Source organism: Aphis gossypii, chromosome X, assembly GCF_020184175.1.
Source record: "Aphis gossypii isolate Hap1 chromosome X, ASM2018417v2, whole genome shotgun sequence".
Lineage (NCBI taxonomy): Eukaryota > Metazoa > Arthropoda > Insecta > Hemiptera > Aphididae > Aphis > Aphis gossypii.
Genome location: NC_065533.1, coordinates 57628213 through 57644928, shown reverse-complemented (window position 1 = coordinate 57644928; position 16716 = coordinate 57628213). Strand labels below are relative to the sequence as shown.

The window sequence follows — 16716 nt, the reverse complement described above, 5'->3', positions numbered from 1 at the left end:
GGATGAAATTTCTATCCATTTCACGAAACGGGTTAGAACGTGGAATGGATGCGATATTTATATATACAAATATAAATATACATAAATATACATACAAATAATAAAAAAACACAAATCATAAAATGAATACATTTATCGTTCCGTTTAGAATCTAAAATATATAGTAAATATACGTATATCTAATTGGTAAAAAAATAACATAAAAAGAGGATCAACAAATAACAAATCCTTTACTAAAAAAATGTATTTAATTAAGTTTGCATTTGTTTCGTTTATTTTATAAGAGATCGTGGGTCACAGCATTAATGTATCTTTAAACATTTAACTGATTTATTTAGTATTGTTATTGTTAACTGATTTTAAATTAATGTGTTTGGGTGAAATTGCAATTTTCTACGGGGACTTATGTATGGTAAGCTGTATTTGTGTTTTGTACAAACGTTTTTCTTATCTCATTTGAAATTCAGACACAGCACTTTATTAATCTTTAATTAAAAGTATTTACAATATAAATAAAAGAAAATATTAACGTAACTTCACTAAAAAATGAAACGGTAAACCATAAGGAAAATATGATTCGTTAAGTTATGAGTTATTAAAAAAAAAAAATAATATAATTTTTTAATTTAGTCAAACGTCACTTATGTTTTATCGTAACTTTAAACTTTTTATGCCCTGTCCTGGATAAGTATATATAATATATTAATATTTAGGTATATTCTATATTAGAATATTAATTAGTTAAATAAATAGGTAGGTACCTTCATAAAAATTTTCTGCATGATGCACAGCATAAATATTTTTGTTTCAACACTAAAAAATATTGTATATAGAAAAATAATATTATTTATTTTTATTTCAGAAAATATTGTGTTAACTATTTTATTTGTTAAGATGCTTTTGCCTATTATATATTTTATAGCTTATTATTACAAATCATAAATGTAGGAATAACACATATCATCTGTAATCTGTTGTTAAGTCCATTTTTTATTTTATAAAGAATTGACTAAGTTTAGGTATAGTTCCATGTTTATTTAATGTATAATATTCTGAAACATTATATATTAATATAAATTATAATATAGAAGTTTATTATAACTCGTTAAGCGTTATAGATTCTTATGTGGTTTTTTATAATATATATTATACCATATTATGATAATAATTAATAATAGATATATATTTTGCAAATAATAAAAATAATATTTATGTATAGGAAAATAGATAATCACCTTTCAATAAAAATGTTAATTAATTTAGAATTAAGTGGGTTTCTAATTATCCACTTTATTAATAAAAAAAAGAAATATTATTTTAGATTCTGATCGGAGCGATTAATGTATTGATTTTACAATGATGTATATTTTGTCGTATCTGTGTATATGATAAGTTTTAATAAGAAAAAAAATGGATCAAATTTGTACTTCAATGATATCAAAATTAAAAATTACGTGTTTTTCAAAATAATCGAAGAAATAAACAAAAAATTACAGAAAAACCGGAATTTTACGCAAATCCAACATTATTAAAATAATTATTATACAACCATGTTTACTAAAATGTAGATGGTTTTCGCTTAGAATCGTATTTTATCTTATAAATACTGTGGGTTACCATAGATTTCAAGTTTAAAAAAATTCAATACATAGTGATTTACTCAATTACATATGCCACTCGACATCTAGTATAGTAGTGTACAGTAAAGTGGTAACTTTGTCTACCATTTTGTTTATTGAATTTGGTATCAATGAAAATATTATTTAGGTACCTACTTACATATAAAGACTTAGAATAACTGTCTAAACTCTTAAGTTTAAGGTATTATTATAATTAATAACGCTCAAGTCGCTTAAAATATTCCTCTATAATTAATCATACCTAATGAATAATGATAGAAACAATTTATTTTGTTAGTAAATGTAACCGTTTATTGAAATGTAAAAAAATATTGTCTAAGCTCTCTTAAACAAAAAATAATTAATTCGTTTTATATACAAAGTTATATTTTTTTGTTTAGAAACTATTCACAGGTTATGTTAAATTGGTTAAATTTTGACAAATATATATTATAAATCCTTATATAATTTGTAACATTGACATATTGGTTATAAGCAGTGTTATAACTTATAACTTATAATGTACGCATCAAATATTCTACAGTTTATCATTAAGTTTCTGACGTTAGTTTATAGTTATAAACTTATAAGTTATAAGTATGTATAATATAATATAATAATATATACAGGGCCGATGCAAGCAAATTTTTGTATGTAGGCAAAGATGAAAATTGCCGCCTCTTGTTTTATAATTTTTTCTTATATGCCGCCTCTATGTATAAATTTTGCCACCTTAGGCTTGGGCCTACGTCGCCTACGCCTATAACCGGCCCTGAATATATATATTATATATTATATTATAGGTACCGAACTAACTTAATGCATAATATTCTTTATAATAATTAATTGATTAATAATAATTTCATTGATGTCTTGCGTAACTATAATTTTAATAATTGTAATTTTTAATTAGTTATCTCTAAGTGGTATAACTTACGAAAAATCGTATACATTATTGATTAACAATAAATTATAGACGCACCGATATTAAATGATTTGTTAGTTATAAAATTTTTAATACTGATCAGAGTAATGAGAATATATATTATTATAACATATAAATATAACCATAAATGGATGTCTTCTGTAGTTTACGTAGATGATAAATTAATTATAATGTCGTGTTATGAATGGTGTTTGCTATACATAATATACTTAAATCTAAAGCCAAAAAGCTATAATCGTTTTTAATACAAATCAACGACTTTGTACGCATAATATAATATTACATAGGTACGTACGCATCGTTTGGATTTAATTTTTTCGACGATGTTTCCATCGCCCTAGCAGTGGAATAGTGCGTCATTACATTTTTTTCTCGGGCGTTTCGTCGTCAAAATAATCGACGGGCCTTTGGGCGCGGTCGTACAGTGTTTCCACTTACGGCCAAAACGTGAATTATACGCGGTGTTGTGGCAGAATCGCGGTTAGCGACGCTCTAGGTGGCGATGGCCATCTTGGAGTGAACGATATCGATTGTCGCTGGCGATTGTATAAATCGATGTTATCGATGTTGATTGTTTTATTATTTTTTTTTTATTATGTATTTGTAGGTTATTTTTATCATTTTGCTAAAAAATTCCAATAGTACGATAAATTAATATCCAATGTCACTAATATCAGTGTATCACTACATGTGAATATATTTTTGATTCCGTTCAGAAAGAACGGATGAATCGAACGATGTAAAATCACACGACTTTCACGTAAACGTCACATATTATCTACTTTGTAGAATTAAACCCATTATATTTCGGATGTATATAAATATAATATTACTTATATAATAGAATAAATATCTATTAAATAGATAATTTAAAAACGTAGGTTCGTTTACAAGTCTTGAACGCCATAGAAAACTAATTTTCTAGAATACCTATTATTTCATTTTAACCGCCTATAAAGACGATTAGACAGAATCTATACTTTGCCCATCTATATTTATGGTTGCTTGATTAAAAGAAGTTTTAAAAACGAAAATTGAATAGAAAAATAAAAACGAAATCGTACTAAATATTAATGTGTTTTACGGAGCCGTATACACTTACATGTTAATATTGCACATTTTTAGTTCAACTCAATATTAATTAGTAATTTAGCTATGACGATATATAGGTATATGCACGATGCTCGACTTAACGAATGTGTGGTTGTGTTAATTCTAGCGGATTATGTTTAAATATCGGTAAAATAAAGTCAAGTAATTTTCAATCGAACGTCCGCGATAAATCTTGTCTTATTATCATATTCATACACCTATATTGGTATATTATTCATTATTATTGTATCTACCTATACATATTAAATGATTAAATAATCGCGATACCTATACCGGCTATACTTCGCTATTACCTACTATATTGTGTACAGGATATATATATATATGTATATCATATGAGACAAAAGAATTATTAGGATTGGATTCGTCGTATATACGAGCGGGTAAACGACGAGTGCAACGAATCCGTCGTAATATTGTCGGTCTCCGTGGTGCGTTGTTGTAGTATGTTTCAATCGTTTCACGTTTGACGGCGAAACGATCACAACGGCAACGGGTCGGCCATTTTGAAAGCAACCGACGATTTACGACAAAAAATAATTGGTTCTCGTTTTCTGACCTTCAGATTTTGAAATTACATCGAACACTGTAATGAGAATAAAAACATTTAGTTTAAACGAAAAAAACAATGAATCTATATTGTATTTTATTTTTTGTAAACTCTTTCACACTTTTATGATAATCAATTCGTATTTGATATTGTAGTTATTATTACATAACATTTATGCGTGTGATTTTTAAATACTCATGTCTCATACCACTAAGATATAGATTCTCACTTAACACCATGTCGTACAAATGTACAATATTATCTAGGTATCTACCTATACATTTGACGTACGATTTTTGTTTCCTAAACAAGTATTTTAGTATTAACATAATATATTAAATACACGGAATACGATTAAGCACCAAGCACGACGTAAAATTTGGTGTAGGTAGTGATCGTAGTGTGAACCTAGCTGAATATTGTATAATACATTATAATACCTATCAATAAAACTATAATATGCTATCAATTAAAATTTCTCATAGGTATCTAAATATATTAATTTTACTTATATTTTATATTAATAGTTCAATAGCACTTTATTTAATGTGAAAAATAAATTTTATGTTTAAAATTAGGTACATACATTTTAAATAATTTATAATTTTTTTTATTAACGGAATGTTCTCAGTTGTATTACTTTCACGATTTTGTGCGTCGTTTGGTCGTCCGCCATTTTGAAATCAAATTAAAAAAAAATATATATATTTTTTTTTAAATATATATAATATTTTTTTTTTATATTCTTTATTGTATATTAGGTAGGTAAATACCTATTCGTTTTGCAGTTTTACAGTTACGATAATACCTATATAATATAATATTTTAGCTAGATTTATATTATTATTATTATTTACAAATATTTTATACCTTTCTTTTTTTCATTCTATATTATCAAGAAATACTAAAACAGCTTGTAATAGTATGTTAGCCGGTATATTTTACAATTTACAGTAGTTAGGTATAAGTATATGTTTACCAAACTTATATTCGTATAGTTAACCTAATCTCTGGGAACTTTTGACTAATTATAAGTGTTTGTATATTGGTACTTGCAAATTAATTTTTACTCACAAGTAAAAAATAATAATGAGATATTGTCCTATATAATATTATACTCAAATACTGAGTATCGACAATAATATAACCGAGTTGCCTGACATAATACAATAATCGAATATATCAAATAATAATTAATTGATTCAAAGCTAATATTTTTTAGTGGCTCACAGTTGTATACCTACTGTTTTAATAACATAAAGTACAATTTCTATATTTTAGCGGCGAAAAAAATATTTCTCCTCGGAACTCTCTCATGTGTAATAATAACCACTGATATACGACGATACACGGAATTACTATGTATACATTACATAACTACTATACAGCCTACAGTGTTATATAATTATAAATATTTATGGCTCTAATACTACTTTTACAAATTATTATACTACCGAGAAATACTGAGTCATATTATTAAAGTAGGTATACGCTCTGGGATTTGGGGTCACACGCTTCACTTACGCCGTCGAAGCGCACCGGAAATACTCGTTAAATACGCCCACTGGCGAGGTTGTCGCGTTGCTACGCTACCACGGCCACGGGAGTGGGCGTTGTGTACGTTGCTCACTTCGATGGCTGCAACGTAGAATATTATTTGGATATAATATATTATGTACGTATGCGGCTATGTTACATTATATGTACGTGAAAAGGGTCTCTATTGATTTTTGTTCGGTGGGTCCCTAACAACCGCCGCGCCGGCGCCCCCGCTGGAGTATTTTGTTTGCTTTTCATTATTTTTGTATGTTCCAAAATATATATCGCAGCGTTGCGCGTCGTGTCGAAAACGTATTTTTTTCTTTAGGTATCTATATTTATTATTTCGTTATCCGAGGAACGTCAAATTTTATTGAAAAATAATTGCTTTTCCGTGTTTGATTTCTAACCAAATATTCGGTTATATTCGTTTAGACTATTTTCCTATAATGTATTAACTCTCTGCTAAAAAATAAGTACGATTTTTAAATTGTGATCGAACAAAAGAAATCTTTTACATTGTAATAATTAGGTATAATTCAAACTTTTATAATAATATAAATAGTATAAGGTGAAAGTATTAATATAGTATTAAATACATTTAAAGCGTTAATAAGAATCTATTAAGATTTATAAGGAATTTATAAACTATTAAGTAAATTATTTAAAATAATTAAAAAATAATTAAATATGTATTATAATAAAAATGCATACAATTAATATACTAAATTCATTGTGTTTAATTATCAAATGCTGCTATTTAATTACACTGTTTTTAAATTTCCATTAACAAGCCTTTATATGACGTTTTTGTTGTACATTTTTGTTGTATTTTCATTGAAAAATGAAGGTTTTAATAAGGAGGCGTCTTTATAAATGTATTCAAGTATTTAAAAAAAAAAATAAAAACATCTAAGAAGGTAATGGCAACTTCGAGCCTTAACGTGTTAGTCATCGATGATCCTTCGTACACCGCCTGCCAATACCTATTTATAAATGTACATAAAATGATATAAATTTATTATTAAAATACTATTTGTTCTTTCTCCGTGAGATTGTGCTCTGTGCGTATAACATGACAAATATGCTATTTTACTGGTGAGTTAGAGAGAAAAATCAATAAATACAGTACTCGGACACATTTTTATAGTCATAAACTCATAACTATGTATTTGAATACCTCTTATGGAAATGCGTCGTTCATCCTATGTAATAATAATACCTATATGCGATAGGTAATAAATAATAACATATTATATGTATTCATTTTGTCGTATATTATAAAGATTGATAGAGGAATCTGCGATTAAGATTTTTAAATAGAACGTGTTATTTTTATTCGAGACGAGCCAAATGACGAGTTAAAATCTAGCTCTCTAAAATACAAAAACGTTTCGAAAAAGGACCGCACTCGTCGGAACGGCGTTGTAACGTAATATTACGATACTCCACTATACTCACTACCTATATCATAATTTTGGGACGACGCAGAGTATACATTGTTATTTTGTGTTTCGAAAATATTCGATTTTCATAACATTTCGTGCGCACAACAACACACGCGATACCATACATGTTTAGAGTTCACTACGGGGGGAGGAGGGTGGAGGAGGAATTCTTTTGTCGGTCATGTAGTGCCTGTATATTTATATATATAATGTGCGCGTTGTAGCACACAAAGAGAATATTATTCCAAGCCCCCCGTTGTTGGAATTCATCAGTTCGGCTTACACACGACACGCCTGGCAGAAGGGTTCGAAGTACTCACACACGTATATACATACATACGTGTGTGTGTACCTACCACGTTTATAGCATGAACTGTGGGAAACACATGTCGGGTACTGTCGACCCCACGCCGACGCCACAAACCATCTGCCTGACCCCTCCGCGATAACCCTCCGGCCGCCTCATCGCCAAAACGTAGTTATATCGACGACGACGACGACTACTGCCAACGACCGATGTGCGTGCGCGCGCGTTGTGCGTGCGCGCGAGCGTGTTGCGCGTGCGCGTGACCGCGTCAGGCCGTAGAAACGGTGGCCCGCGAACGTCCGCTCGCGCACAACAACACCGCCGCGCGCCGTCGACTGCGCAGAAGCGACGCTGTTGTTGACCTGCCGGCGGCGGCGGCGGCGGCGCTGCGCGTGCACGAACAAAGGACCTTGGCGGGCGTCGCCGCGCTTGGCCGGGCTCGAGAAACGAGTGCCGTTGTCAACACCGCCCCCGCTCCGTCACCGTCCCACCGCGTTACCGAAACCCCGCCGCGCCGGCGCCGCGCGCCCAACCCCGCCGCATCGCGTCGCCACAAATTTCCTCCCGAAACCGACGACCCGAAATACGAACGCGTCTAAGCATTATGCTGTTAATAATATTATATTTTTTATTTTATCTCACAAAAAATCGTATTTTATTATTACTACACGAATACATCGTTACTGACTACTGCGTATAAGGGCCATACCTTAAATCTCTTTAAAAGTTTTTTTTTTTTTTTTTTATAATAGCACTGTATTATACGATAATATTAACCCGACGTATCGATACATTGGAATCTAATTTTGTATTCCATTTAATTTAATTTCAAATTAATGTTTTTTATTACAACGAGTTACAGCCTACAGGTCTTATTGTTAAGAAAATTAGCTTGTTGGCAGCTCTGTTACTTTGAAAATATTGTTTTAGTCGAGTACATTTATTACATAATATTAATTTACAAATAGGCATGTAACATAAATCACGAGTACATATTTATGTATATTGTATAAGTATTTATTATGTTATGCATATGCCTACAAATTATTATTTTATACATATTTACTTGAAATATTATTAAATACCTACCTACCTAAGGTATCCAATAAATATACTAAATATTAATTAATTCATATTTATTTTTTTTAATTTTAATATAAATGTTATTGATTTTATAAACATTTATCTATACCTAGTGGCTAGTTTACCTATATATTTTATTTATTTAGTATTGTGTCTATGTACGACCAAAATAAAAATTTTGGAAATAATTTTCGAAGTAAAAAAAAATATTTTTGGAGCGTATTTTAACTATCTAACTACTGACTTTCACATTTCGTTATTAGTGTATCGTATACATACTATACGGTTATACTCTATACCTATATACAAACGAGTTCTGTAATAATCACCATTTATTGCAGTATATTTTATTATGTAAACTATAATCAGTTGTGTTATAGTTTATCATTTATTTTCAAAGAAACAAAATAACGTAATAGTATAAAATCGTCGATCTATCCATGTAATATACTATTTAATTATGTAAATTGAAACCAAGACGTTTGTATTCAAAATTAGTTTATCGTTTTAAAATGAATCGTTTAAACAGCAATACGAATAAACGTGAATTATTCATGTTATTAGGTATTTATTATATCAATTAGTGGTATTTATTCATTTTGAAATGAATAGTTATGTAATATTAAGTTAATTATTATACTAAGTAAGTACTTTTGATGAAATTTTGAAAAGTTTCTCATCGAATAATCCATAGTCATAAATTTTCACTGACTGGAAATAATAGAAACTGTATAGTACCCCGAGTTCTTTTGTTCAAATCGTGCCCATATACGTATTATATGTACAATATGGACGGTCGATGTGTTAGGACGTATATTATTTATATTATATAGTATAATAATATAATGAATATCAGATTATACTTATGATTGTGTTAGATACAAATATATATATATATATATATATACAAATAAAATGTTGCTGACCTCTCGGACCTTATAAGTAGCATATAGCACAGAGAGACAAAGTATCTACGCACCTATTCTGTGTACAGTCTCATATTGTATACTATAGGTATAGTAGGTATATATCTAGTAAGTAATGATGTAGGCCGTACAGTGTTGCGAAGGAATATTTTCATATTTTTTCTTTTTCAAACTATACTCAATGTATAAACTTTATTTAAGTGTTTGGCCTCTGGTGATGACAAAAACAATTAAACCAAGATTTCGTTGTATTTGGCCCTTTCGAGACTATAAATTATGTCTCCCTATAGCCCTGGCCCCCCAGCGCCCACCATCTTTACGCATACATTGTACACACGGCGTACCGTAACAGTTAATAAAACACACATGAGACATGACACATAGACATAATAATTGTAGCGTTTTACTATACTTCGACTTTTCCTGTTTTCATCGCTATAAAAATAAAGTGTACAACAGTAAAAAATATTAGTATATTATACTCTCTATATCTGACTTACACGCTGCAACAAAAATACAATACATACGCATTTACTCAAAATAATTTTACATAATTTTTAAAAAATGTTAGAGTAAAATCATAGTAAATAATATACTTATTATAGATGTAAATGATAATTGCATTTTTTGAGACAGAAATGAAATAAAATATATGTTAATATCATTGTCGATAATTTTTGTAGTAGGTGATTTTTCTCAACAATTAATAAGATTACTTATACAATTTAATTCGAGTAAAAAACCATTAAAGCCTGAATTTGTGCGTATGTGTTTTATCTATGTTGCGCTAACCTATGTGTAGAAAGATAAAACGAATAATGCTTGACGTTCAAATATACTTATGATTAACAGTAATTATATATGGCCGTGAATTAAAATAGTTGTATTGCTATTCAATTGTAAAACAATAAAATAATTGATCAATTTATAATATGTATAATATATATATAAGATGATTTAGAATTTATGTTGTAGTCATTTTATATAAATATTCATAATAGAAAGAAATTTTTAATACGAAAGTTTTTTTATTTGGAATATTTTATATGATTAGTAGTTTGTATATTTTTTTTTACAATATTTTAGAGGAGTTTTGGAGGTCACCTTACGAAATTCAAATGGGATCTTATAATTTTTTGAGGCATTTTGATAGGTATATAAAAATCGAAATTTATCGATGAACTATTAACAGAATGATATGGTATGAGTATACTATACCATGTATCCCTCAAAATTTTGGTTTATTAATTCATTTACATATTTTTTAAATATTTATAACTCACAAACTACCATTTAAATACCTAACTAACCTGTTATGGTTATTAAATAAAACCTAATAATAATAAAAAAATAATTATTAACTACAGAATAATAATTTACAAAAATTCATAATTTCAAGGAATTTTGTTTGTAAAATTAAATTAGATGCTTTTAAATTAGGTTTTAACTGCTGTAATAATCTTGAAACTTAAGGCACCATGTTTTAAATGATCAAGCTTTTTGAACTAGGAATATAAATTTCATCAACATAACTTGAAAATTTTAAATACAGTTTCTCATAATAGTTGTTTGTTTGCCAATCAACAAATATCAACATTTATGGTCATAATATTTTTATTAGCATATATAAAGTAGAATTTTGACATATATATATATCAACTTACAGAATTTTAAATTCATGATAAATATTTATTTTAAAAACTGTGACTTCTATTTTAAGATGACCCGATTGTCTCAAGGTGGGTGCTACACATTTCTTAATAATATTTTACTTTTGTCCTCTAAAGTTTAAAAAAACTAGTTTAGATTTTCTATTAGAAACTATTGAACAAATTGAAAATTTAATTTAATAGTATATAATTAAAAATTACTATTTACATGTTTATTTCAATATATTTTATAAAATCAATGCATTATAAGTTATGAAATATTAGGAATAATCATTCGTTTAATAATTTTGTTAATTAAAAAAATATATTATTTTTCATTAGGTAATAATTAGTACTTATACGCAACGGCAATGACGCAATATAGTATTATAAATAATCAAATGATAATCCGTTAACGTGTCCATAAATTATAAGTAGATAAAAGTTTATACTTTTTCAATGTAGTACAGACTATTAATTATGAATTATGATTACCTTTATTAACTGATTAGTGATTTCAGTTAAGTTCGAGAAAACGTCTCATGTATATTCATAATTCATTTCTAAACTCTTTATAAAGAGTATAGTATTTCTCTTTCTTAGTATATTTTTTAGTATTAATAAACTTTATCAACTCTATTTCACTATACAATTAGTATAAGACCACTCCGATAACTACTATGATCTGTTTTTTCCTTCTATAAAATAAATTATTGACATCTAACAAAGTTTATTATTTATATTTATAATAATATTCTATACATGGAAAATATATACATTTCATAGTTTATATATACATCAATAATACTAAATATAATAATAGTTTACCAATTGATACCAAATGATATAACCTTAATTTATTAAGTTGTAAAGCAGAATGAAGAAACTATAACGATCATAAACATAATAATTTAGATTTTTTTCTTGAAAAACTCAAACTGAATAATCTTTAGGATTTAATTAACAATATATATTACCATGTTTTGAAAATTCAGTTACCAAAATACCAACTAAGCCTAATAAATTTTAAAGATAAAATGTGTTTTTATCTTTAAGTACGAGTATAATAATATATACTGTTGATTTGAGTCAAAATGAAGACATCTTACAAAATATATTATTCGATATTTCAATCCACATAAATAGTGTTTAATAAATTAACGATATATTTTTTATTATTATTCAAATGACTTGTATTCTTACAATATAATATACATTACATATTACATAGAGATAAGTAATCCATGCATTATATAATAATTGTTAACATTAGTTAGAAAAGAAAAAAGTTTTTAAAAGTTGTAATATATAATATTAAATAATGTGATAAATAAGTGGTATACACTTATATAGTAATATATAAACTATGTATATAGTATACAAGTAAAGAAAAATGATATTTTGCCCTATGACTATAGGTACACTCTGTTATTATGTATACTCATTACTCAATGTGTACAGTGTACACTTTCCTATAATTATTCACGCTTATTATGTCATATTGTTACTTCGTTAAACAGTATACCAATGTAACAACGTCAAAGGGAAGACGGTGAATTATAGAATGTAATATAAAATAGAATAACAACCATTACCACATTCAAAATAATCGGTTTGATGATATATAACTACTTATCTACAAATTATGCACAGTATAATGACATAATGATATCCACGATAATTGATAAATTATTATAATTAATAGCAATATTTTAATACTATCTATAACTTACAATGACAACGAAATTGTATTTACCAAATAAACATTTAATTTATTCAAACATTTCAAACGACGATATTCATAATTGATTATGCTATACAATGTAATTAGAAGCCGCCGTAGAAAAATAACAACTCATTTTAAAGATAATATGGTGAACAAAATTAATCAAATTTGTTGTAAGATATTTAAATTCTGAACGTTGTTCATTTATTTATCTATACTCATTTTTTCTTTCCTCCATACATCCAAATTATTTTATTTTTTTAATGAATTCTTATTATTATTAATATCTCTGTTCTATCTTTTATCTAAATAGTGCACATTGTGTAATATAGTTGTTGATTTTTACATGACTACTGACTCATAATAATAATATGTACATTTTGTTATAATATAATATTATTGTTACCTATACGTCCAAATAATTACCATATGAGTATCATGGACAATTAGTATTTATTTTACCCGAAAATTCTCTTATCTTAATATTATTATAATATGTTATCAGGTCGGTCTTTGATTACGATTCACGACTATTCAAACTGTGTAACTTCATGACAAATTGTTATAAACATATTACTATCATGACATTGAAAAACAACACACCAGTCACTGATGGTATGACGGAGTTCGACTTTTGGTCCCGACATTGCGCGGCAGGCGGGATGTCGGCTGCTGTGTCTAAAACTGTCTCGGCTCCCCTGGATCGCATCAGAATGCACATGCAGGTAAGGTGTGCTTGCGCCACCGCGATTGGTGATTAAAAAATAGTACCAGTATACCACATCTGTGAAAATCTGTATCTATTAAAAGAAACAAAACGAAAGTTAAAAATAATGTATTTTTAACGTGAGACAAAAATCACAGGAAATAAGATCAGGGCTTATTAGACTATATAGAAGACCAGCGAGGAAGAGTTCTAAAACGAGCTGCCTGATGGTCGATCCACTGTTGAGGAGGTGCCTTAATTTAAGTAGATATTGACTGATAAATAACCCTCATAGAATGCAGGACATTCTAACCAACCATAAATAAAACTTCAGTCACATTTACAACGACAGATAGTACTTGACTCATTGTTTCTTCTTTGCAAAGATATTGATTATCAAAGATGTGGTATTCTTTTAAATCACTGCAGTGTATATTATAATTTATAATTTATATATATATATATATATATATAATATTATTACATCATACTATTATAAATAATCATATTTCTATAATTCTACCTAATATAGAAAAAAATAAGCATATATGCTTTGAAATCCAAGCCCTAATTATTATTATTATTGTCCATTCTGTCTCTGTGGTCTTTTATTATATTAATGCCGTACGCCGTCATCCAAATACTAGTTCTATAAAACCGAAAAAATGTTTTCAAAAAAACCGGAATGACGTTTATAAAACGATATCATTCGAGTAATCGTCTGAAATGATTTTATAGTATAGTCTATGCCTAAAAGCTTTTACCTGTATACATTTACAGTATACATAGCAAACGGACATATTTACGATTTTATCGTAATCGTCGATGGTAAAAAACGATAACAGTATATTAAAATGTGACTGAACCGAAAAATATTCCACCTGTCGTATTTTCCACGGTAAACGAAAGGGTGACTATATTATTCAAATAATTTCGAAACACGTCTCGCTCGTCTATTAAACCTACTGCAACACCGGTTTGGTTGATTATAATACTTACAATACATACATTCATTTAAATAATATTATAAAATATTACATACAAAAAACCTCGAAGACAACAGTGACGTTCATAATGAATATATTATATAATATACAAAGTATAGTGAATATTGTAATTTCTAAATTTATTCAACTATATAGGCGTAAATGAATGTAGTGATGATATTTGGTGTCGTTGTGTCTATAAATCTTATATTTCGTATTAAACTGTGTACGCAGAATAAATATTAAATATTAACTGGAATCGAAAATATTACCATAATCATTTAAATAAAAATACCAAATGAATATAATTAAATTAGCCATCATCGACAGTTTACAGTGCTATCAAAAATTACATAGAAGCACTGTAAAGTGTATAGCGCGACAATATTTTTTGTACAAAGTACAAATTTTAGTATTTTTTTTTATTGTTATATGAATTGTCTCTGCCTTCAGGTTTATATAATACAATTTATAACTTCTAGGCTATAATATAATACCAAGAACCTCAATGTAGACATAAAAAATTACAAAAGTTTAAATTCCACATACAATTATAGATTTCACCGGTTTCCTATTTAAATATTGACATCTATAATAATGCAATTCGGTAGTCGCTAATACAATATTAACTTTTTGATATCAATATGATAATTTTAAAATAATTAAATATCAATAACTATTTAATGATTTCGAACATTATTAAGTTTTATTAATATTACATTTTTATATCTAATTAATAAGTATTATACAAATAGATATTATTTAAAATTTTAAAACGCAAAAACTATGAATAGTTAGTATTATATTTAAAAAACTAAAATATATTGAGAATAAAATAAATTATCAACATTTTAAAGTTTTTAAATAATATGATTTGAGTAGTTAGGTAGGTACGTAATATTAATTTAAATTGAACAAAACTTACAAAATAAAATAATATATTGTGTAAATTATTTTAATTATATCACAATTGCATACAATACTTTTTTAATTGCCTTGAAAGAATTCAAATATATAAAGCAATTATAAGGTTTATCGTCTGTTTTTAATCGTAGAAATGAAAATCGAAAAGTAATTGTCCTTCATATTACACCACGCATGTCGAGGTCATAAGGTTTTATACATTTAATTAGGTATTCATATTGCGAGAAAAAATCATTTACGAATTCGAAATATCTCGAACAGAGGTCAATTGATAATCCATTTTATAAGGAGCATAATATATTCAATATTGAAATGATGAAATTTTTGTGATAACAATTTAAATTAAAAAAAAATGATCTTAGTAACACCGATGATTAGATATAGTATAATAAGAACAACAGTCGAGAGTTTCGCAATGTTCATAATTAATAGTACTTACTGATAAAAGTCACGTGTAAAATTGGGTAAAAGATTAAATTTATACCAACTTGAAATAATTTTTTTTTTAAACATAAATTACAAGTTTTTTTAGTGAACTATATCATTATTCACGTTAGATTGTTATGCGTTTCGATTTCTTTTTAAATAAAACATTACTTTATTAACATTAAAAAATAGTCTGAATGTTTTATAAAATAGATTTTTTGGTTAATTGGTATTTAGAAATTGTTTTTGGTCTCTGTAGAATGGGAATTATCTGTTTCCACCAAAACTATACAATATTTCATTTTTCACCTTATGAAAATACTTATAACAGTTATAATATATTATAATATGCAAGCATTATATATAGCATTCGATTTTTTGTAAAAAAAAAAATAATGCATAAAAAATGATAACTAAAATATATTAAGTAATAACGTAGTAGTTAATAAGGCTAGACAAGCCAACTAATTATTTTAACTCGTTAAGTTAAGAGTTATTTTGAAAAAAAAAGTAACTTAACTTAGTTAAAAATAAGTTACTTTTTTTCATATAAAATTAATTATCATACCTTTTTATTAAAGCTTAACAAATAATATTATGTGATGGGAATTTTACTATTTTTAAAAAATGTATGTAGTTGTATTAATTACATAATATTACATTTTATTACATACATTACCTAACTCGTTAAGTTAGAAGTTATTTATGAAAATAAAAGTAACTCGTTAATGCCCAGCCTTGAATTAGTTAAGTATTACAGTTATCTTT

At 27.2% G+C, this 16716-nt stretch overlaps 1 protein-coding gene across 14 annotated transcripts in view; it reads left to right on the top strand.

Moving 5' to 3' along the window:
• Positions 1 to 16716, top strand: part of LOC114128903 (calcium-binding mitochondrial carrier protein SCaMC-1-like) — a 51472-nt gene that overhangs the window by 3350 nt on the left and 31406 nt on the right. For 11 of the 14 annotated variants that reach the window (XM_050206451.1, XM_050206447.1, XM_050206457.1 and 8 more), the window contains one exon: positions 13412 to 13631. The exons of 1 other annotated variant lie outside the window; for it this stretch is intronic. In XM_050206451.1, coding sequence (XP_050062408.1) covers positions 13412 to 13631 — 220 coding nt within the window. Of the gene's footprint in view, positions 1 to 12964; positions 13080 to 13411; positions 13632 to 16716 lie in introns of those variants that run through there. 2 more of the 14 variants (XM_050206456.1, XM_050206458.1) reach the window with 2 other exon arrangements.